Source organism: Rhineura floridana, chromosome 2, assembly GCF_030035675.1.
Source record: "Rhineura floridana isolate rRhiFlo1 chromosome 2, rRhiFlo1.hap2, whole genome shotgun sequence".
In the NCBI taxonomy this organism is placed as follows: domain Eukaryota; kingdom Metazoa; phylum Chordata; class Lepidosauria; order Squamata; family Rhineuridae; genus Rhineura; species Rhineura floridana.
The window spans coordinates 186,751,567-186,775,918 of NC_084481.1; the positions used below are offsets into that span (position 1 = coordinate 186,751,567).

Genomic DNA, 24,352 nt, shown 5'->3' on the forward strand with positions numbered 1-24,352 from the left:
TGTAACTTACTCTACATGGGGCTGCCTTTGAAATGTGTTTGGAAACCTTAGCTGGCTCAGAAAGTTATATCCAGACTACTGACTGGGGCTGGTTATAGGGAGTATGTTACAATAGTGTCACTGACTACCTATCCATTTCCATGCACAATTCAAAGTGATGTTTATGACATTCAAAGTGATACACGGGACAAGAATATCAGAAAGACTGCATTCTTGCATAAAAACCTTCCTGGGCTTTAAGATCCTTGGGAGAAACGCTTCTTTCTGTCCTGCCAATATCTGGAGCACATTTGCTTGAGAGAGAGTCTTTTCATTGGCTGCTCCCAGCCTTTGGAATTTTTTGTCAAGGGAGATCCAGTTAGCCCCATTTTGATGACCTTCTGTAGGCAAAGACATTTTTATTTAGATGCACCGTTTGGCACATTGTGTGTTATGTGCCTTCAAGTCAATTATGACTTATGGCGACCCTATGATTCAGCGACTTCCAACAGCACTTGTTATAAACCACTCTGTTCAGATATTGTAAGATTAGTTCTGTGGCTTCCTTTATGGAATAAATCCATCTCTTGTTTGGCCTTCCTCTTTTTCTGCTCCTCTTTTTCCTAGCATTATTATCTTTTCTAGTGAATTATGTCTTCTCATGATGTGTCCAAAGTATGATAACCTCAGTTTCATCATTTTAGCTTCTAGTGATAGTTCTGGTTTAATTTGTTCTAACACCCAAATATTTGTCTTTGTCATGGACCATGGTATGTGCAAAGCTCTCCTCCAACACCACATTTCAAATGAGCTGATTTTTCTCTTATCTGCTTTTTTCACTGTCCAACGTTCACATCCATACATAGAGATCGGGAAAATCATGGTCTGAATGATCCTGACTTTGGTGTTCAGTGATACATCTTTGCATTTGAGGACCTTTTCTAGTTGCCAATGTAAATATATTGAAATTGGTTTTAACTTGTTTTTGTTGTTTTTATTGATGTTTACCTGCCTTGTTCTAAGGGGTTCTCTTTATTTTATACTATTGATGCTTCATTATATTTTCATTGCATTTGTGTTGTTATTAACTTCCTTGACTATGGAAAGATTGGATACAAATTCAACAAGCAAATAATAAGCAGACATGCATAGGATTATGCTGAGAGCTGCTACTCAGGTGAAACATCTAAACAACGGAAAATACAAGCAGAGCACATAGCATTTTAAAACCTACCTTAACATCTGTAAATGGAGACACAACAATGTCAGGAGTGGTTGGGTGTAGAGCTGGTAGTTCACAATATAAATTGGGAAAGCAAACCAGAGAGCCTAAAAGAACTTGTGCTTCTACTCTTGGTGCCTGAGTTCAAGATAAAAATTATGAACAATAGATAAAGCTCAGTCTTCATCTTGAAATAAACAAAGTTTTAAGCATAGCTCTCTTCGGGTGTTATAGGCATGCAAGGGCAACATGTGTAAAAGAGAGCTGTGAGGCCCTGGCAGGATTCTTAATCATTTGGTGAGCCCCTGCAACTAGAAAAGGCTTTCTGCTGCAGAAATTACGCTACAGCACGGGGAAACTAGCCTGAGCCATGCCCCTTGAATTCCAACTCCAAGAACCATGGACAAATGAAGTTGCCTTTTCCTAAATCAAAAGCTGGATCACCTTTAGCTCAGCAGTCCCAACCAGACTCAGAAACATAGGAACATAAGAAGCTGGGTGGGACTAAAGACCTTTTAATCTCATGTTGGCCCTTCACACTCCCAGGCACTTGAATAATGAAGACCTGCTTGTTATGTTTAGCTGGCTTAGATGCTGGTGAGGTTTTTGAGCTGCTGGGAATGCTCTTGAGTTAGTTTTTGAGAGTGGTACTATTATAATCTGCATGCTTTTAATTTGGTTGAAAGTCACCTAGAGACTGCTGTGCATAAAGTGACTAAGTATTATAATAAGCTGTGGCTCCAGTGTAACTGCATTTTCTTGTATTCATTCCTTGTTATGCTTGCCTTTTCTAAACTGTCCCTCTTCTCTGTTGTTTGATACCCCTACCGCTCCCTTTCTTGTCTTCATGTACTATTTACATTTAGATTGCAAGCTGTCTATGGCAAACACTTATCTGCTCTGATAATGTTGTTCCATAAAGCAGGCTAATTTATAAAAAAATGAATGTATGAAACTCTGTGTCAGTAATATAAGTAGTGAGAATATAAGCCATTCATACATTATCTAATATATAGCTTTATAATAATACAATTGTGCACTAAATAAATACATGCACCAAGTTGTTTATAAAATGACCTATTTTCACAGCTTATATACAAAGTTAATGTATATAAAACAAATAATAGCAACAGCTGAAAATAACGTAAGCAGCCGGTTAGAACCAGCCTATCTGAGAGAACACCTCTTTTTGTACAGACCAGCCAATTCACTGTGCAGTGTGACCAGCCTGTGCAGTGTCTAACAGAGATACTTCTTATGGCGATTCAAAGGACAGCTTTCACTGTGGAATGACCTTCCCTTAGAGACAGGTGTCTTTCCTATTGTGCAGATGTTTCACTAGCTGGTAAAACACACAGGCATTCCTGGGCAGTGATCCTTAGTATCAGCTTTAGTGAACTCTGGATAGTCTGGTTTATGTTTTATTGCTATTTTATGGTACTGGTTTTATTTTCCAAACCACATTTTTATTTTCCACAATGAAAGATAGTCTATAAATAATTTGAAATAAAAAATAAAAATAAAATAAACTCACATTGAGAAAAGATGAGGCTGCCACTCTACCAGCTGCAACAATGAAGTCCATGATCAGCATGGTAGCACCAGGTAAACCAAGCGAAAAAAACTGAGGAGAACAGTGCTTGATGATTGTATTGACAATATCCTTGGAGGAAAAGAGGCATAATACTATTTATTACACAGATTGCTTGCAATATCCATAATGGACATTCTGTTAAAGAAAAAAACCTAACAAAATGAGAAAATATAGTATGAATCCCTGTTTTGAGAATATCAATGGCTGTGTTTGGAGAGTATGATAAACTATGGTTTACTGTGATGGGACTAAGACACAATGAATCTTGGGTTCCTGCACTCCCCCTTCCCCTCTGATGTGGCTGTGAGGAGGAGCTGTTGCTTCTGTTTTGCATTAATCGGTTTAGCCCTGTGGTCCAACCCTAAACTATTTATACAGTTTAGGTTTGAAGCAGTTTGCCTCAAACAAACCAGAGTTAAATCACAGGTTGCTGGGTGTGGATGAAACAACAAGCTATGTTTAATCACAGATGAAAGTGACAAAGAACTATTTCTTGCAGAAGAGGCAAGGGGCAGGGCTGCACAAGGCTTGTATAGACTCATTCCCTACATGATAACCCATGATCCAAATGTCCAAATGCAGCTACTGAGTCAACCTAAACCTAAACTGCAAAATGATTTTTTTCCAGTTAACTGGAACACAACCATTATTTGAAATTCTACAGAATCCAACAGCTGCAGAACCATTAAAAAAACCACATTACTAGTTAAATGTATATCTTGCATATTCATACATGGTGGTAGAACGGGAAGGAAGAGAACAGCATTTATGCACTTTGCACAGCAACTTTCCTTGCTCTGCAAATAATGTTAGTGCCAAAATGGCTGAAGCATTTGTTTACTGTTATACCACTGATCTTTATAGAAATGAATTCTCTGGCAACCTTGATGAATCTGCACTGTTATGACTGTAGGTTCCAGGCAGTGCAGGGTGCAATAGTCTCCCAATGTCTAACTTCTGGGATACACAACTCGAAGACTAGAAAGAAGGAAATCCAACAGTATGGGCATGCATGGATGTTTGAATAAAAAAGGCATAAAGCATTTTTAAAAATGGGGGGGTTTCCCCATGAGATTACACTTTTCCATAACAAGCAATTATACTTATCAACATAATTTTTCATGGTGTTTTTTTTTCTACTGCTGTACAGGCTATGGAACAACTTCCAAAGTTCTTTTGATGCTGCTGTAGACTTTTTTGTTCACATTAATCATGTATCACATATGCAAGGAAGCATAATAAATATTCACATTTTCTCACATGAACCTGGTTCCAAATATCTGGTTAGTGAACTGGAACAAACTTTGGTTACAGTTGGAATCAAGTCAGAAAATCTAATGTTCTGATTTGCTGGTCAAAATAAAATATTGTTATAATACTTCAGGAAAATCTAAAGGTATATTCACTAACAGGCAAAAAACCTTGTGGTTTAAGAATGTACCTATAGTCAACAGATATTTCTATCAAACTTTGAAAAGCAGGGAAGTTGGGCAGCTATAGTGAATGCACCAGGGGAACAGGATATCTGATCTCCTCTCTGAGGTATTGCACTGCCCTACAAATTTGTAAAAATGAAAGCACAATTTGGGTTGGTCTTTCACAGTCCAATCCACTTCCTGTGTAGTTTGGAAGAATGTGGTAACATGATAGTTCACCAGTTACAGCTCCTTTTGGACAGAGATGATTATTGCAATGTGCTCTACATGGGGCTGCTCTTGAAGATGACTTGGAAACTTCAACTGGTCTAAAATGCAGTGGCCAGAATACTGTTTGGGGTTCAATTAAGATCTCATATAACCCGTTTTAAAATAGCTGCATTGGTTGCCAGCATACAGATGTCACTCAGCTCTGTTTCATTCGAACTGAGAGTGGCAGTTGAGGTGTTAGACCAGTGTTTGTGGGTCAATATATTGAAGCTGGATCCTGAAAAGACAGAGGTATTATGTGTCCTGAGTTCTCGGGTCCAGGAGGTAGGGAGATGGCCTGTCCTCAGTGGAGGTGCAGTCCCCTAGAAGGATCAAGTTTGATGGCGCTCCTGGATTCAACCAGCCTTGGTGTCCAGGAATGCCTTTTTCCAGCTAAGGCCTTCTTGGACAGCTGCTTCTTTTTCTTCTTCTTTTCAGCCTTTATGGACTGCTGTCTCTGCTTCTTCAAAAGTTGCCCCTTGAAAGTCAGAGCAAACCTTCTTCAAGTTTGGGTTTCTAACTAGTTACATCTCTTCACCGTAGGATTTGATGTCACATTCAGACCAATCAAGATAGTTCTAATCTAGATGTGAAAATTCTTTCAAAATATTTCCTCCACAAAGCTTGTCCAACAAGAGTAGGATCTAATTAGAATGTAGAATTACTGCTCATTTTAATTAAGCTGCATAGACCTTTTAGTGCAAAGTGAAGACCATTTTATTTCTCCAGGCTTTTCAAATCTTAAAATTTCAATCAAGTTTAAGTTAAGAACTTTTGTACTGTTGTTATTCTCTGTTGCTGGTTTTAAATCTGAATTTATTTTGCTGCTGGTTTGATTCTGTTTTGAATTTGATGCTTATCATAGAATAGTAGAGTTAGAAGGGGTCTATAAGGCCATTGAATCCAACCCCCTGCTCAATGCAGGAATCCAAGTTAAAGATTATAATTAGTCTTTTTTAGTGTAAATTGCCCAGAGAATCTCTGTTATTGGGTGGTTATCACAAATGTTTAAAATGGAAATAAATCAAAGATTTGTCTTGTGGATGCAAAATGTTTAGTAAGATATATCTCAAAGTTAGAACTAGCATTAGGAACAAGAAAAAGTAGAAAGTGAAAGAGTAAAAAGCACCACAAAATGTTAAAAAAATGGAAGTAGAGTTTCCTTCTAAACATTTAAAGTATCTGCTAGCTCCCTAAGAGAAGATGAAATTTGAATAAGATTACTGGAACCAATGCCTCCTTATTTGCCAATGACCCTTAGAGTTCTGGGAAGGTATCTTATTCAGCAGTATGACAGATTCTTGGCAATTATGCCAAAAGGGCATTGCTTTACCAGAACTATTATAAATTGGTAATTAGATTGTTTTGCATGGAATCAAAACTGTGTATGAGACAAAAACTTGCAATGTATCACATGAATTATTTGTCACGCAGGTTATGATAAGTCACTCAAGCATATATTAAACTTGTACAACAATTATAAAAAAAGATTCTAGGGTAGATCTCAAAAATAGCAGATGAGATGGTAATCCTGTGTAGGGACTCTACTACTTTAGGCTGTAGATGTGACTCTTATGATTGGATGCTCCTCCAGAAATAATTAAAAAAAAAAACTATCACAAAGAAAATGAGGTGTTGGTGAGGTTTTGTTTTCAGATATCTTTACAGCCTTTGATTGTCTTGAACCAAATTATTTAATTGAAGTTGTTAAAAAGTACGGATTTGGCCCTATATTTACAAAGATATTGGAACAAATATACAGTGATTCAACAGCAAAAGTGAGAGTAAACAATTTTGATTCTAAACAAACATTCCTCTGTTGGGGACAAAGCAGGGGTCCTCTTTCCCCACTTCTATATGCATTGGCAGTACAACCTTTAGCTATAAGACTGAGAACAGTACTACAGGGAAGAAGGGTAACTGTTAAAGAAAAGGAATATGTAACTGGGTTATATGCAGATGACCAGAGCTTGGAAGTAACTAGTTACAAGTAACGAATTACTTGTAATTTATTACTTCTTGAGTAATGAGTGGGTAACTTCATTACATTTTGCTGGTAATAGAACGAGTAGCAATTTCATTACTTTTGAGGAGTATTTGTAATGTTTCCAGCATTACTTTTGTGCATTACTTGGGGGGGAGCAGGGGAAGACTTCTGCTCCTCTGATTTGTGAATAAAAATAATGTGCTTCAAATTGGGCTTCTGTGCAGCGTTGTTCTTCCTTCATGCTCTGTGGGTGCTTAGGAGGCAACGAGGGAGGAGGTGGAGAGCGAGACGGTGTGGAGAAAACAATTGTTTAAAAATTGACAGGAGTGGAAGGAGAAAAGAGCTGGAGGCAATATATATATACAAAAAATATATGTGTTGGGGTATTGCTGGGGGTGGGGTGAGGGGATGTGAGATTCTGTTATACCATTCTGTTAATCTTATGGATAAAAATATATATATATTCTACTACCCTCTGTGTGTGCGCGCTTATTTTTAATGTTGTTTTAGACTACTCAGATGTGCAGCAACCAAGGCCAGCACCTTGTAGGCATTTTTTTAAAAAAAAGTAACTAAAATGTAATTGTAGCAATTACTTTTGAGTAAAAGTAAAGTAATCAGTTACTTTCAAAGCAATTGTAATAGAAACACTAATTACTACTTTTGGGGGGCCATGTAACTGTAACTGTAATTTATTACTTTTTAAAAGTAATTTTCCAAGCTCTGCAGATGACATGGTATTATACAGAAGAGAACCCCTGAGAACAGTACCAATTATAAAGGAGAAGTTAAAACAGTTACAGATAATGGCCAGTTAAGGGTAAGTTCTGAAAAATCAGATGTTTTTCAGTACCCCTACAGAGATACAAAATGAATTTACTAAGTTAATTACAATTCCAGTAACTAGAACACAATCTAGATATCTAGGTATACAAACAACAAAAAACTGAAATAGGAAGTGAACTATGGGATATGCTGGACCAATATAAATAAAGAGGTACAAGATGGAAAAAAGATGTATCTTTTTATTATGGGTAGATTAACAGCAGTTAAAATGCTGGTCCTTCCATGATTATTGTACCTCTTTCAAACATTATCTGTTTGGATCCCCCCCCCCCGCAGCCAAATTAGAAAATGGCAATCTAAAATAACTTTATATCTGGATCAAAGCAACCGTGAGTTAAAAAGTCTCTATCGATTGGCAATTGAAGGCAGTTGGGGAATACCTAATCTTAATATATATTATGAGGCTTGCCAATTAATGCATATGGCATCTTTAATCATAGAAGAGGAAGAAGTACAAAGGGTGAGGATGGAAAATCCTATTATAGAGGACACCCCGTTAAGAATGATTCCTCTCCTGAAACATGAGCGTAGGATAATGCAATAGATTAATAATAAAATCACATATACAACCTGTAAAATATGGTTAAAAAGGACGGCTCAACTTGCACCAGGAACATCTCCAATTATACCACTTGAATATCATCCAGGTTTCAGAAATAAGAGGGTGTATAATCTACTATCATGGAAAGCCCAAAATGTATATCGCTTGACAGTTTTTTTCAATATTGACAGGACACCAGTACCATTATAAATGTTGAAAAATAAGCTAGGAAATACCCCATTCCCATGATTATTAGGATGCCAACTGTGATGTCCCTGTATGTAGATATTACTGTGAATATAGTAAGTGCAGGTTTTGTAGGGTAAATGTGGTAAGTAGAGTAAGTGAGAGGGGGGAGTACATGGGCTAGAATGCTGGAGAATGCTGTATTGTGATTGGTCCATTGGCCTCACCTGAAGGGTGATTTTCACAGGTAAGCCTGCCATCACGTTGGGCACTACTGCCATCTAGCGTCTGAAGGCATGAATGCACTGAATTCAAAACCTGGGGCCTCAGGCCCCTCCCACTCCAGTTTCATTTGTGACGAGTCCGAAGCGGCATATCTGAAAGGAACAAAAGGCCAAGAGGCCCAACAGCAAGGAAAACAGAGACAACATCCCTTGAAACAACAGAGAACAGAAACTGCAACATAGTAACAGAGGTTTTGACTGAGGGAAACAGAGCAGAACAGTAAACTTGCAGCAGGTAAACCATAAAGGTGGAACAAAACATCCGGATATCCCCCACCAGGGAGGGACGTGATGGCAGGCTTACCTGTGAAAATCACCCTTCAGGTGAGGCCAATGGACCATTTTCCACAGGTATCCTGCCATCATTTTGGGATGTACCAAAGCAGCCCCCCAATAGGGAGGGACCAGAACCTGTTTACTAATCAGAAAGGACATGTTGCAGGACACGTCTCCCGAAGGAGGCGTCAGTAGAAGCATACCAATCAATCTTATAATGCTTCACAAAGGAGTTAGGGGTACACCAAACCGCAGCTCTACAGATGTCTGCAAGGGGTGCATTAGTTACAAATGCAGCCAAAGCGGCCGCTGATCTGGTGGAATGGGCTGTGATATTAGACGGCACTGGGAGGTTAAGGGACTGATAAGCCAGGGCGATACAGGCCCGCAGCCAACAGGACAAAGTTGATTTGGAGACCTTTTTCCCCAAGGTCCTAGGGTTCTGTCTGTCTGATATTCCGGGTGTGAGAGAGGTAAAGTTTGAGGGCTCTCCGAACATCCAGCGAATGCCAGGCCTTTTCCAGGGGATGGACCGGCTTTGGGCAGAATGACAGAAGCACAATGTCCTGGCTACAGTGGAATAAGGAGTTGACCTTGGGACAGAAGGATGGGTCTGGCCTCAAGACCACTGAATCCTTATGAAAGATGCAGAGATAGTGGGCCGATGACAAGGCTTGCAGCTCTGAGATCCGCCTCGCGGAAGTAATAGCAACGAGGAACAGGACCTTGAAGGACAACAGTCTGAGAGGCACTGAAGCAAGAGGTTCAAACGGAGGGCGCTGTAAGGCTTGAAGGACTTTCGAGAGTCTCCAGAAAGGAAAGTAGTGGCGCACAGCTGGAGAAAGGCAGGCGGCCCCTCTTAAAAAGCGTTTGATGAGCGGGTGAGCGCCCACGGGGGCGGCCGATGAGGAGATGGACAGGATTAAAGAGATGGTGGAGGCATGGCGACGCAGAGTGTTTGGCCGCAGTCCCATCGTCAGACCTCAGTATAGGAACTGTAGAACATGCTGTACAGTGGCTTGAGAGGCCAGAAAGCCCTTAGAGGTGCACCAGTTGGAAAAGGCACACCAAGTACTCTGATAAATGCAAGTTGTTGATGGTCATCTCGATGCTAGGATAGTGTTGACCACCCCCTGGGAAAGTCCGGCAGTGTTCAGCTGTCTACATTCAAAAGCCAGGCCGTCAGGCTCAGCCAGGTCGGGTTTGGGTGCCAAATTGGTCCCTGAGCGAGAAGGTCTGGCCTGACAGGGAGGGTCCAGGGATCCGCGACTGACATTGAGAGAAGGTCCGAGAAACAAGGTCGGCGAGGCCAGTACGGGGCTATCAGGAGAATCTGAGCCCCCTCGTGCCGGAGTTTCGTCAATGTCCTGCCCAGGAGGGATATCGGAGGAAAGGCATACAGGAGCCCGCCTGGCCATGGTGCTATCAGCGCATCCACTGCTTCCGCTGTCGGCTCCAGGTACCTCGAGAAGTAGCAAGGAAGCGTCGTCTGGGCCAGGGTGCTCTGGAGGAGCGAAATTCTGTAGTCCTGGCATCTTGTCCTCGCCTGCCAGGCCATGCCCCCCGAAAGGGCTGGAAGGAGCAGTAAGGGGTAAATAGCCAAAAAGGTCTGCGGTCGTCTCTTTTGGCTGTGGCTAAGGTAGGTTTTCGATTGTCCTTGGGGTCAACCAAGACCGCTTTAAGAGCATCTTCACCAAAAAGCATAGAGCCCGAGTACAGAGCCATAGACAGGTTGGTTCTGGCGGTAGTCGGCGTCCCAATGTCGGAGCCATAGAGTTCGTCAAGCTACTATTTCAGCAGCAAGGGTCCGTGCTCCTTGGTGTCGTGTCCAGGGCTGGACTCAGGAATCACACCAGTTGAAGAAAGCAATTCAGTTTTTATTAATGTAATATCCAGACACAGACTACGTCTCCTCATGAAGCAACACAATACACGTGTCCTGCGACATGCAAGAGAGTTGACAGAACAAGGAATTCCCAACCCCCTTATCCTTTTTAAGGGGGCTTTCTGGCGCGAATTCTCTCACTCCGCCTTAGGACAATTTCTTCCCCGCCCCTTCTCTCTCTCCCCCTGACTCGTTTTTCCCTTCTCCGGGTTCGTGGTGAGGGTGGAAGTTCTGCCTCCCCCTCCTCTTCTGAAGATTCTGTTTCTGGGATTGGAGAAAGGGGGGGTGAGCGTCATGCCCATCAGGCTGACTTTTCCCTGGCTGAGGAGGGAGTGGAATCCCCCCTCCTTCTTGGTCTAACGGCTCTGGCTCAGTGAGGGGGATAAGCGTGGGAAATTCCTGAGTAGTGTCTGTAACTTTGTCTGCTGGAGTTTCAAGGCCTCTGCGGTTGCTGGGCAACACTATCTCTGAGAGTTCTCCCTCCCCCTCTTCACCCAGCTCTGAGAAAGTGATCTCCTGCTCATCCTCTGAAGTGCTAGGGTCCCAATCCTGCATCCTGACACTTGGTGGGTCACGTCCAACGTGGCATCAGCCACAAAGGCAGCTGCCTTATGTAATTTGAGTAGGCCCTTTCGCAACATGGCTGGGTCAGGATTAGGGTCCTCCAAAAGGTCATTGAGCCACATCATGGAGGCCCATGAGAAAATGGAGGCCGCAGTGGAGGCCCGGATGGAATGAGCAGATGCCTCATGGTTCTTATGTAGGACAAAGTCGAGCCGCCTCTCAGAGGAATCTTTGAACTGTGAGTCTCCCTCTTTTGGGAGGAGGGACCGAGAAACCAGATTGGAGATTGGTTGGTCCACCCCAGGGACGTTCAGGAAAGACATGAATTCCGGGGCCAAGGTATACAGTCTGTTGGCCAATGGTGAGAAGCGACACAGGCGCAGGGGATGGGCCCATTCTTCCTTGGCCAGCTTGTTAATGGGATCTGGCACAGGGATAAAATGATCAACTGATCTGGGGGACTTGAGAACTCTGGCACCCTTTACAGGAGGGGCAGTAGGTTGCGTTTGTGCAGGTTGAATGCCAAGGGTGTCCATTACTCTGCGAGAAAGGGGGGGTAATCAGCCGGGTCGAAGAGGAGATAAGAGTAGTCCTCGTCCAGATCAGATTCTCCACTCCATTAGTCAGGGTCAGCCTGCGAGAAGGGCAAGTAGTCGTCCATCCATGAGGGCTCCCTGCCAAATCTGCCCCTAGAAAAATTGAATGTACCATTGGTCTCACCTGAAAGGTGATTTTCATAGGAGTGGGCCATCACTGCGGGTTATAGTTCCACCTATCGTGCGAAGGCAAGAATGTTTTTGAAGTCAAGACTAGGGGCGACAGGCCCCTCCCACTCTCCAGTTCATTCGTGGCGAGTCTGAAAAGAAATATCTAAAAATACAAGAACAAGGCCAACAGGCCCGCCAGGAAAATAACACAATAGTCACATGCATAATAACATGATTGTAACATAACAATATAACAGAACTAAAGTCTTGACTTCACTCTTACATTTAAATATAATAGCGTAACAATAATATGTAACCGATTAAAAAATATGTAATCCATTAGAAAATATCTAGTCATCCTCCAACTGGGAGGGCCGTGATGGCCCACTCCTATGAAAATCACCTTTCAGGTGAGACCAATGGTACATTTTCCATAGGAGGTGGGCCATCACAGCGGGATGTACCAAAGCAGCCCATACAGGGAGGGACCACCCACGTGTTAATCCTCATTAAGAACCTGTTGCAACACTCGTCTGCCGAAAGATGCGTCAGCAGAGGCATAACGATCAATTTTATAATGCCTTATAAACGAGTGTGGGGTAGACCAGACTGCAGCCCTACAAATATCGGCAACAGGAGCATTAGTGGCAAAAGCAGCCGAAGTGGCAGCTGACCTGGTAGAATGAGCCGTTATACTAGCTGGAACTGACAGCTTCAGGGACTCATATGCTAAAGTAATGCATGCCCTTAACCAACGGGATAAGGTAGAATTGGATACTTTATGCCCCATAGACCTTGGGTGAAAGGATACAAACAGAGACTCCGTTCGTCGAATCTCTTGGGTCCTAGACAGGTAGGTCTTGAGAGCCCTCCGGACATCTAACGAATGCCAAGCCTTCTCGAGAGGATGGGTAGGATTCGGCAAAAGGGAGGCAAAACAATGTCCTGGTTGCAATGAAAAACTGAATCGACCTTGGGATGGAAGGAAGGATCAGTCTTCAGCACAACAGAGTCCTTATGGAAGACGCAGAGGAGTCGAGCAGAAGACAATGCGCCCAACTCTGAAACGCGTCTGGCAGATGTGATTGCGATCAGAAAACAAGACCTTGAAGGACAGTATACGTAGGGGCACAGTCCTGATGGGTTCAAACAGAGGGCGTTGCAAAGCCTGCAGAACTTTCGGCAAACTCCATGAGGGGAACCAATGGACAGCAGACGGAGAGCGTAGTGGACGCATGTCGACGTAAAGTGTTGGGACGAAGTCCCATCATAAAGCCGCTATGGAGAAATTGTAGCACCTGATGCACAGTGGCCTGGGATGGATCATGGCGGTGGGACTGACACCACTTGGAGAAAGCCACCCAGGTATGTTGATAAATACGAGTAGTAGATGGTCTTCTCGAGGCCAAAATAATATCGATCACAGCGTCAGACAGTCCAGCTGACCTCAAACGTCCCCGTTCAAAACGTCATGCTGTTAGATTGAGCCAAGTAGGGTCTTGGTGCAGTACTGGACCCTGGGGTAGGAGGTCTGGCCTGATTGGGAGTGTCCAAGGATCCATCATCGACATTGCCAGAAGATCTGAGAACCACGGTCGGCGTGGCTAAAATGGTGCTATCAGAACCAGCTGTGCCCTCTCGGCTCACGCCTTCCTCAAGGTTTTGGCTAACAATGGTATGGGAGGAAAGGCGTACAAGAAACCGTCTGGCTACGGTATTGTCAGAGCATCCATTGCTTCCGCTGTTGAATCCAGGTATCGGGTAAGGTACCTGGGAAGCTGGCAATTGCGACTGGAGACAAACAGGTCGATTGAGCATTCGCCGAACCGACTCTGAAGACGATGGAAAATGGCTGGGTGAAGTTTCCATTTCCCCGGAAAAACCTGTTGTCTGCTGAGCCAGTCTGCTGTCACATTCCAAATCCATCTGAGATGTTCTGCTTTCAGGGATTGTAGATGTTGTTCTGCACAGACGACGATGAGGGAGGCTAGCTTTTAGCTCCAGCCAGTTGATGCTTTGAGTCTGCTCCGTGGTGGACCAAACCCCCTGAACGTACTGGGAGTTGCAGTGGGCTCCCCAGTCTATGCGGCTGGCATCTGTGGTTACAACAGTTCTGTGTGGTTCACCAGCGGAATGATAGGCGCAGTGCGGGGATCAAGCGAACTTTGCAATGGTTGGAGCTGGCAATGTCCTGTTGAAAGGGCAGTAAAGTCCATTAAAGATGCCGAGTGGGGGCTTGAGCCCATGGCACAATATGGATTGTAGGAATGAGCATTCCGCACGCCCTGGCTAGAAGCATAACGTCTGCTGATGTTTGTTGTATCAGGGACCTTGCAATGCTTGTGATGGCAGGGATGCGATCTGGAGCCAGGAATACCATTGCCTGCAGGGAATCCAACATTGCCCCTAGATGTAGTAGGCATTGGGTTGGTTAGAGATGGCTTTTGTCGACGTTGACAAGCCAGCCGTAGGTCTCTTCCCTGGAATCGTCGGTTCCAGGAGCCCCTGAATGAATTGGGGTCATAGAATCTGACATTGCGGCCTCGTCCTCCTGGCCGCGTTCCTCAAAAGGGCTGGTTAGTACGGAAGGAAGGAAAGCGCCTGGAAGGCCTGTGGTCGATGTTCTAGACAGTGGCCAGAGCCGGTTTGTGGGCGTCTTTGGGATCAACCAGCTCTGCCTTTAGGGCTTCCTCGCCGAAGAGTAACGATCCGGAGTAAGGAGCCCTGGCCAGGATCATTCTGGCCGCTGAATCAGCCTGTCAGTGGCGAAGCCAGAGGGTCCGTCGAGCGACTATCTGAGTCGTCATGGCTCGTGCCCCCAATTGAGTGGCATCCAAGGTGTCATCGGCCACAAAAGCTGCTGTCTTACGCAACTTTACCAGTGACCTTCTGAGGGCGACAGGATCAGGGTTAGTGTCCTCTAGAAGATCATCCAGCCACATCATAGCTGCTCTGGAGAAAATGGAGGCTGAAGCGGAGGCACGCGTGGACAGGGCAGTGGCCTCGTGGTTTTTGCGGAGGGTGAAGACTATTCGACGCTCAGTAGTGTCCTTTAGTTGGGATTCCCCTTCCCTGGGCAAAAGGAATCGTGAAAAACGAGGTGAGCGATTGGTTCGACTATGCCAGGGACGTGTAACTTGGTGGCAAAGTCCGGAGCTAGGGCGTAAAGCCTGTCAGCCAGGTTCTTGAAGTGGCGAGATTGAAATGGGTGAGCCCATTCTTCAGAGATCAATTTGGCAATTGGGTCCTGCACCGGGATGTAGTGATCAATAAGTGCAGGAGATTTGAGAACCTTGGCCCCTTGATGGCTGGGGCGGAAGAAGTTGAAGGCGCAGTCTGTAGACCAAGGGTATTAACTACCCTGCGTGCCGGGGGCTGATAGTCTGAGGCATTAAACAAGCGATACGATGTATCCTCCTCATGATCTGAATAGTCGCTCCAGTCATCTCCTTCAACGTGGTCAGTGAAGGTTGACTCCTCCGCATACGAGGCTTCGTCAATACATCTGCCTCTGGCTATATCGAAGGGATTTGGTGAGCAGGAAGGATGAGCTTCATGACACGCACGTTGATCCATGTTGAGTTGAGGTATGGCCGGAACTTGTGGTAGTGACTGCATTTAGGTGATAAATGCCAGCATGGCTTGAAGTTGGGAGAGGAAATCAGGGGACAGCTGCAGCCCGGTTGTGGCAGATGTTTGTGCCTGAGCCGGTATTGGAGCAGATGTTTGGGGCGGTAAAACGGAGGGAGGCTGGTTAGGTGAAAACTGAGTGGAAAAGCCCGCAAAAACCTCCTCGTGAGAGGAAGCAGCAGGGGAATGAAGTATATAGTTTATGTGTGCCTGAGTTGCTGTGGTTGGCACAGAGGCATAGTGTGGCCGCTTTGGTTTGTTATGGTTGGAAATATGTTTTGTCTTAGCCATTACTTTAACATGCTTAGGCTAGTCACCTTAGAGTGTTGTGGCTGGGCTGTTTGTGACATGCCTGGCTGACATGCTTAGGCTTAGACACCTTAGAGTGTTGTGGCTGGGCTGTTTGTGACATGCCTGGCTAACATGCTTAGGCTTAGTCACCTTAGAGTGTTGTGGCTGGGCTGTTTGTGACATGCCTGGCTGATCTGGCATCATATTGGCTGATTGCGACATGCCTGGCTGTTCTGCCATCTTATATTAACTTGGGTGCAGTACACTGCCACGGAGGGGGCAGGATGTAAAGACCCGAACTGGCACAGCGTACTACCACGGAGGGGGTAGAATACACTGGCAGATGGCGAAGTGCACTGCCACAGAGGGGGCAGAATGCACTGAGGTATCAGCGTTAGTATAGTATAGGCTGTATATTAGGCTTGGTACACGGCCACAGAGGGGGCAGGATGTACAAAATATAGTTCAGATTAGTGCTGTAGGCTGGATTTCAGGCGTGGTACACGGCCACAGAGGGAGCAGGATGTGCTGAATATAATTCGGATTTAGTACAAGTCAGCACTGATATTAAAGCTCCAGCCTTGATGATACTGAGTATAATTCAAATTTATTACCAGTCAGCCACTGATATAAAGCTCCAGTCTTGATAATACTGAATATGATTCAGATTTAGTACAAGTCAGCCACTGATATTAAGGCTCCAGCCTTGATAATACTGAATATAATTCATATTTAGAAGTCAGCCACTGATATTAAAACTCCAGCCTTGATAATACTGAATATAATTCAGATTTAGTACAAGTCAGCCACTGAAATTAAAGTTCCAGCCTTGATAATACTGAATATAATTCAGATTTAGTACAAGCCAGCCACTGACATTAAAGTTTCAGCCTTGATAATACTGAATATAATTCAGATTTAGTACAAGTCAGCCACTGATATTAAAGCTCCAGTCTTGATAATACTGAATATAATTCAGATTTATTACCAATCAGCCACTGATATTAAAGCTCCAGTCTTGATAATACTGAATATAATTCAGATTTAGTACAAGTCAGCCGCTGATATTAAGTCTCCAGCCTTGATAATACTGAATATAATTCAGATTTAGTACAAGTCAGCCACTGATATTAAAGCTCCAGCCTTGATAATACTGAATATAATTCAGATTTAATACAAGTCAGCCACTAAAATTAAAGCTCCAGCCTTAATAATACTGAATATAATTCAGATTTAGTACAGGTCAGCCACTGATATTAAAGCTCCAGCCTTGATGGTACTGAATATAATTCAAATTTAGTACAAGTCAGCCACTGTATTAAAACTCCAGATAGCTTGCAGGGAAGGTATCCGATGGTTAATAAAGGGGTAACAAAGAAGGCAGGAAATTTGAATCCAAACAAAAATGGCGCCCGGAAAAAAGAGCGGGAAAAAATGATCCAAAAATGGCGGAGGGAGAAGAAGCAATGGTGGCCGTCTGGAAACGACTGGGGTAAGGGCTGCCCAGCACAGTCTCACCGGAGGAACCGCGGGGCCAATAGGCGCACTCGCGGCTCTAAGAAACCCCAAGGAAGAGACTGCCGAGGAAGCCTGAGAGAGCCGACCCCGGCAGGCTGAAACTATGAGGCTGGAAGAGGCAGAGAGCCGCAGCCGCAAGCTCCCGCCTGGGAGAGAACCGCAGCCGCGGTCTCTCCAAGAGCTCCACAGAGCACGGCTTGAGACCGGGAGAGACAAACGTAGAGAACCGCAGCCGCGGTCTCTGCTGAGCTGAAAGGCTCAAAAAGCTGGGAAAATTGAAGGGTCGGGAGACGGAGGCAAAAGACGGTGCCGAGCGACGAAGCCGCCGCAGCCGCAAGCTCCTGGAGGGGGAAAAAAGGAGGCCGCGAGAGCCGGCTCCTGAGCAAGGGAAACAGCGGGCCAAATCGGGGGCTGCAGCTGCAAGCTCCCGCCTGAAAGGCTAGAGAACCGCAGCCGCGGTCTCTGCTGAGCTGAAGGTTCAAAAAACTGGGGAAAACGGACCGGGTAATAGAAGATCCCCCCCAACAATTCTCCAGGAGACACAACGAATTAAAGACAAGACAGAGGGGAGGGAGAAGCGGAATTACAGATAACAACCTCCACGCACTGTCAGACAGACACACAAGTAGACACAAGAAACTTAGCTTAAGCTACGCTATCTGAGAACTTGTTCGTACGAAGGCAAGAATGAACTGGAGAGTGGGAGGGGCCTGTCGCCCCTAGTCTTGACTTCAAAAACATTCTTGCCTTCGCACGATAGGTGGAACTATAACCCGCAGTGATGGCCCACCTCCTATGGAAAATGGGTTAGGCGAGGGTGGAGGGATGTCATCATGACAGCCAGGTTGTCGTGCAGAACTGGACTGCCGCGAAAATCCAGGCTGAGAGGATAACTGTGCTTGAGGCTGAGGTTGAGCTTGGGAGAGACACCCGAGTACCTCTCGCAGCTGTAACAGGAATTCTGGAGTCAACTGTAGTCCTGACGGAGGAACAGAAGGTACAGAATGCTCCTGTGTAGGCAGATGAGGCTGCACTGGTGGAGTCAGAGGGATATCGGAGTGGCAAGGTGTTTGGCTAGGAAAGCCTTCAAATTCGTCCTCTGATGACCTGTTGAGCCTCAGCTAACCCAGAATGGACAGGGAAGGGGGAGGCATGAGTTTCAGGCGCCTCCGCTGCCAGAGGAAGCAGAGTTGGGAATTGTTGAGTCTGAGTAGGACCTTGCGGGAGGGGGTCAGCCTGCACACCAGCCAATTCCCACAGGTCCCGCACTCCCAGAGGAACAGAGCGCGCCGCCCCCAGCTGATGCAGAAGACTTGTTGGGGGAGGCTCCAGAGACAGTGCCAGCTCCTCCTTTGCCAAGCAGTTCCCAGGAGGATACCAGTGTGGCACAGCCCCCTGATCTTGAGCCTGTTGCTCAGGAACAGGTGTCTTCCGATGAGCCATTGGAAACACGCCCTCTGTCCCCGCGCTCCCGCCGCCGCGAGAAACGGACAGGGCAAAGACAGGAATTACGCAGGAGTCAGAGATTACATTCAAAAACATACCCTTCTTAAGCTTGCAGCTTACAGAGGGGAGTTGTTGAGTCAACTTCCTTCACACACTGCAGAGCATGTCTAGAGTGTAGTTAGGAATTCTAGTGAGTTAGTGCAGGGTTTTTTATGAAGCGCAATGCCTTTGATGTATCCATTACTCTAATAAAACGAGATTTACTTGCACCTACGCTTCAGCCTCGTCCTTCCAGCTCTGAATGGGACATGACCCAGAAGGGGATTGAAACAGTGCAGGTACTGCTTCTTGTGCAGGCTTCTCCAAGACCAGCGCAGAGACATATCGGGCCCTCTTGGGCGCACTGTGGGCAGACAGGTGTTTAGTCTTGGCTAAGGCCTTAGTGTGCTTATGCTTAGATGGTTTGTGTTGAGATGGGGTGATGTGCTGATGACTTGCCCCTGAGGTTTGCGCCGCCTCAGGATTCTGATCTGCCATGTCAGGGTCTACATACACGCACACAATGGGGAAGGTGCGGTAACACTCCTGTGTCGTGAGGTGGCAAGGAACAGGATGCACAATGGAGAGCAAGGTGCCAAGAGAAAAATTGACTAAGTTCACTATGGCACCAAAAAAATAGGTGGGTACACGCCCACATAGGAGGTACTGATACTGCACTGATCAATCAGGGTGCCAAAAAGGTAAGTCGAGATGCAATATTGGCACAATGGGGAAGGTGCGAAACCGCTATAATACACTGCCAGGAAAAAAGTTGCTTTTAAAGCGCAGCATGGCCCAGAGCTAGATACACACACACAATGGGGAAGGTGTGGTACTGCCAATGTGCACTGAAGAAACTAGTGCGCCACCAGAAAAAGGCTTGCATCAAAATGGGGTGCACATAAGTAGATACACACACACAATGGGGAAGGCGTGGTATCGCTTTAACACAGCTTGCTCAGGCTATGCAGCTCTCACAGGCAGTGTGGAGTTGCAATACTGTTGAGACGATAGCTGGAGCATGAAAAATGAAACCCAACAAAAACGAAACTAGAATAAAAATGGCGGCCGAGGTAACCGGGCAGCCTAGAAAGGGCCCCTGCAAGGATTAGCAGGCAGCTGGGAGGAACCGCTGCCGTTTGGGGCTGAGAAAACGACTTCCACGTGGTTACATGCCGCCGGAGGAAAAGAGATAGCATGGGGGGGCAAAAATCACCACCACCTCTGAAAACGGATGCCAGGGGAAGCAGCCAATACAGGAGAGGGAGCCGCAGCCGCAGGCTCCTGGATGGAAGGGCTAAATGCTGCCCTGGGATTGCGGCGATGGGAGGAAGGCTGGTGAGGGAGCCGCAGCTTCAAGCTACCCTGCGCCAAGACCAAAAGGAGGGGGAAGCCGCAGCCACGGGTCCCCCAAACAAAGGAGAGGCAGCTGCGCGTCCCCGAACGAAAAGGAGACAGCCGCGCTGCACCAGCAAACGGAGGGAACAAAACCAGGTCACCAAAAAGAAAAAGAGGGGAAAAAATACAAGAAAATACAAGAAAATATTCCTGTAAAAATAAAACACGGAAGGAAAAACAAGGCACAGTAAGTCCCACACACTCCAAAAAACAAAAGGGGAGGGGGGGAAGCAAGGGAAAATAGCCAAATACAATAAGAAATAGGAACTTAGCTATGCTCTGCCAGGAATCCAAACACCTTGGACGAAGGCAAGAATGAAACTGGAGTGCAAGTGGCCTGAGGCCCCAGGTTTTGACTTCAGTGCATTCTTGCCTTCGGATGCTAGATGGCAGTAGTGCCCAAAGTGATGGCAGGCTACCTGTGGAAAATGGCTGAGTGTTTGAGTGGCTGAAGGTATAAATGAGAGGATGACAGTTGAGAAAGAGTTCTGTTGGTTGAGTCAGTTGGTTGGTTGTTGTGGGTTGGAGTTGGTTGTGGGTTGGATTATATTTGGCTGGTATTGAGGCAGATTATATATGACTGGAAACATAAAGAGGAACACAATATATGAAACCATACGCTTGTTAAATATACCTTAAGTAATCTTGTTATTTCCTGGTGTTTATAAATAAATATTTTCTTGGTTTACCAAAGGCCTGATCCTTGGCTGGGGCTTTCACAGACCAGAGGGGTAGGCAGGGTATTTACCAAGGTGGAGAAACAGTATCAAATGGTGGCAGTGGTGAAGAGATAGTGTATCATCAAGTATCCAGGGCAACCCAGGGCTGTATGCTTTATAGACAAAGATACAGTGGGGTTGTGGCCTGCAAGTGCACCCAGACACTAAGTAACAATAAGCCAGAAGGAGACTAAGGCAAAGTCTCAAGGCACTATTGTGAAATAGGGAGTGGCTGGTGGTGCTGCCTAGCAGTGGGATCTTGCGAGATCTGTGCTAGAGCCGGTGAGAAAACAAATAAAAACCAGGATCCTGACTGGAGGGACCTGACAGGAGGTGGCAGCAGGTTGGGATCCTGACACCAACTTTGATCGTTCCTCCTAAATTCAGAAACTAAAAGGGAAGCTGAGACAGTTAACTATATCTGAGAAAATTATAAGAGGGACTCTAACATTGGAATCAGGTTTTATTTCTAAATTTTATAAACACTTATTATATCTTGACTATGGTCAAAATGATCACCAGAAAGAATGGTGGGGATCTAATTGGGAAATAGAAATAGAAAATGAAGATCGGATCAAACTTTGGTCAAAACCACCATATAAATCTCTTTTATCACAAACAAGAGAACTCTCACTAAAATTAGCACATGGCTGGCACTGAACTCCCCAACAGCTCTCATTTATACATCCAGGATACTCCCCCATGTGTTGGTGAGGATGCCAAAGGATTGGCACCTGGAACCACATGTGGTGGGAATGTATAAAAACAAAAGCCTTTTGGGAGAAGGTATTTTCAGAAATTTCATTAATAATTAAACAAAATATTTCTTCCTCTCCTGATCTGGCTCTTCTGTTCATCAGTGCTGACAGAGAGATAAAAAAATAAAGAGAATTTATTTACAGCTGCAAGGGCATAGATAGCGAAGCATTGGAAGGTATTCAACCTGCATAGTTTAGATTGCTGGTATAAGAATGTCTGGCAAATAGCCCTGCTAGAGAAAACATGACAAGCTGAGGACATCTAGGGGACAAACCACACAAGATCAATTCTTAGCAATATAGGACTTTATTTCTTGGCAGGAGGGGGAGAGAGGAAAAAGTATTTTAAAACCGAGGCTTGAAGGTAGAAAAAGAGAAAAGGAAGAAAGAGGAAGGGGGGCTGAGGAACATCAGAGCTCCCACACACGTGTACGACGCTCTCAAGGAACGCATCAAGGACTGAAGGGACAGAAACGGGGAGACTCTGGGTCTCGGTGCAAAACCTTGAGACCAAGAGATTCCTTCCTGGTTTTGGATCAGAGCTCTTCCACATAGCTTCAGCTGTATTCAACCGCCCACTCCGGGCATAGGATAGGTAATCTCTCCTACCTTTCATCTCTTATAGTAATAGGGTCCTTTGATTTCTTTAGTTTAAAGTTATAAATGGGTTAGGATATTAATGATTAATGCTACCACGCACCCAAGTAATTCTGTAATGTTTTTCTATTCTTTCTCTCAATAAAATCAAGCTTTGCTTTATTTTGGTTTGGACTTGCATTTCTTGGGATAAATAGAAACACCATTCAGGCACATTTCAGGGCAAAGCGCTTGTTTTATCCCTAGCAAAAGATCCCCTCCTTTCAAGGAGGTGTGTTTCATGGGACATGAGGGTGGCAAATTCACACACTCAGGTTCCCAAGAGCACATGTCGTAACAGTACCCAATACCATTGGTCTACGTAGAAATATGGTGCACGTGAATAGAACTTTGTGGTAATGGGTAAATGGAAAAGTGAAAGAAGAAATGAGATCAGAAAATCAATTGTAAAGTCTGATTCCCTGAATACGTAGAATAAATTGGAAAGGTAATTTAGCACACCTGTAATGTTCTAAATGAATAAAATGAAAACAAATTGTTTGACTATGTATATGGAGTTATATTTTTACCCACTTCTGATTGTTATTTATAGTTTGCAGATTAATTTAACTTAGTTTTGATTGTTTTCTCTTTTTCTTTTCAATTTTTTCTTTCTTTTTAAAATTTTTGATTTGTTACAAAAACAAAGAAAGAAAGAAAATGAGGTGTTAATGAAAAAGGAGTCTCAAACACTTCACCATGACATTTTTTTGCTAGGGCAGGGGATGGACCCATCTGTAATCCAAAATAGTGCAGCTCAAACACTGATCACTTCCACCTTTTGCTTTTAAGAACTAAGCTTCTGTGTCTAAAACAACTGTTTTCAAAATGTGTTTTAGAAGTGATCAGAAGTGGCAGACAAGGGTTCCTGGCAGACAGCTTACATACTTCTAGTGAGCTTCCCATGAAACATGCAGCTGAAAGAATGACTTGGGTGCATTTTAACCTTACTTGGGGCAACAAGAAAGGCCCAGCCAGCTGTCTTTAAGACTACGTACCCTAGAATATTCCCCAGGATCTTCTACAACACACAGAGGTTCCATGGCAGAAACATCCAAAAGCATGTAGAAATGGTTCCCTGATACTAGAAAGTCTGAAAACCACTTGTTTAAAACAACATCATTGTTTTTGTGAATTCTGAAAAAGCATACTCTACAATATGCTTTTAAATAAGTTTTAAATTTCTAGGTGCAATGTGCATTCCTTCATGATTGTCTATAAACACACTTTACAATAAAGTTGTAAATTCTTGGGGGGTTGGGGTGGAGGCAGGAAAAATCCCTTACCTGATCCACATGAAGTAGTCCACAATGCATTATATTGTAGAAATGAGTTAAAAAGTCCCTGTTTGGAGAAACATCTTGTCTGCGTTTCATTGTATTACATATGAGTTTATAAGCGTGTAACTTGCCTTGTTTGTACTTATCACTCAACATGGTTGCCTGATATTAAAAAAATGAAACCAGAATGTTAACATTTTTATGCACCACCACAATCTTCATTTGCTTTTTCACAGAACAGGCTACTGTATTTTTACCTTGAAAAGCCATGGAGTTAGAATTCTCAATGGAGGAATTAGGACTGGTGGAGAAGGTGATGTCATGTTATCAGTTGAAATGCCAAGATTGTCTCTAATCTGAAATTATTTTGAAACATAATGGAAACATATGAGGGATTTGCTGTTTCAATTCTACTATAAGAGACTTTTTGGGCCAAGCAAATGAAAATATTCAGATATCTAAATACCTTAGCAAGATTTTGCCAGAGTTCACAAAGGTAATCAAAAACCTGAGCATGTATTTCAGGGTCCATAATGGAATTGACGTCTCCTAAAATTCCTAGCATTCGTCTCCACATCACAGTAGCTACATCTGCATGCCATCCAGTCAAGGTTCCTCCTGCCATCACACTACAACATTCAGACGGAAAATCACTAGTTTCTGTAATAGGAGGAAAACAAAACAAAACATCAGGCCAACTATTATTTGGGGATGGGGAAGATTTTAGAAAAAAGGAGGAAGTATACTCTAACATTTATTTTATAGATCTCTTTAAATTAGATTTTGATAATGCTGATAATAGACTATGATTCATAGGAACAATAGTGCACTCAAAGTTTTCTAAGTCATCTTCTCTGCAGCTTCTCTGCAATACCCCAGAA

The 24,352-nt window shown here is 44.3% G+C and overlaps 1 protein-coding gene across 12 annotated transcripts in view; it reads right to left on the reverse strand.

Annotated features, from left to right (window-relative positions):
- RALGAPA1 (Ral GTPase activating protein catalytic subunit alpha 1) overlaps nucleotides 1-24,352 on the reverse strand; it is a 305,037-nt gene that overhangs the window by 163,703 nt on the left and 116,982 nt on the right. For all 12 annotated transcript variants that reach the window (XR_009760717.1, XR_009760716.1, XR_009760719.1 and 9 more), the window contains 5 exons: nucleotides 23,938-24,131; nucleotides 23,729-23,827; nucleotides 23,478-23,633; nucleotides 2,736-2,864; nucleotides 1,214-1,339 (listed from right to left, as the gene is read on the reverse strand). Coding sequence is in view for 8 of the 12 variants with exons in the window: in XM_061611662.1 (XP_061467646.1) it covers nucleotides 1,214-1,339; nucleotides 2,736-2,864; nucleotides 23,478-23,633; nucleotides 23,729-23,827; nucleotides 23,938-24,131 (704 nt within the window). In the remaining 4 variants the exon portion in view is untranslated. The remainder of the gene's footprint in view (nucleotides 1-1,213; nucleotides 1,340-2,735; nucleotides 2,865-23,477; nucleotides 23,634-23,728; nucleotides 23,828-23,937; nucleotides 24,132-24,352) is intronic.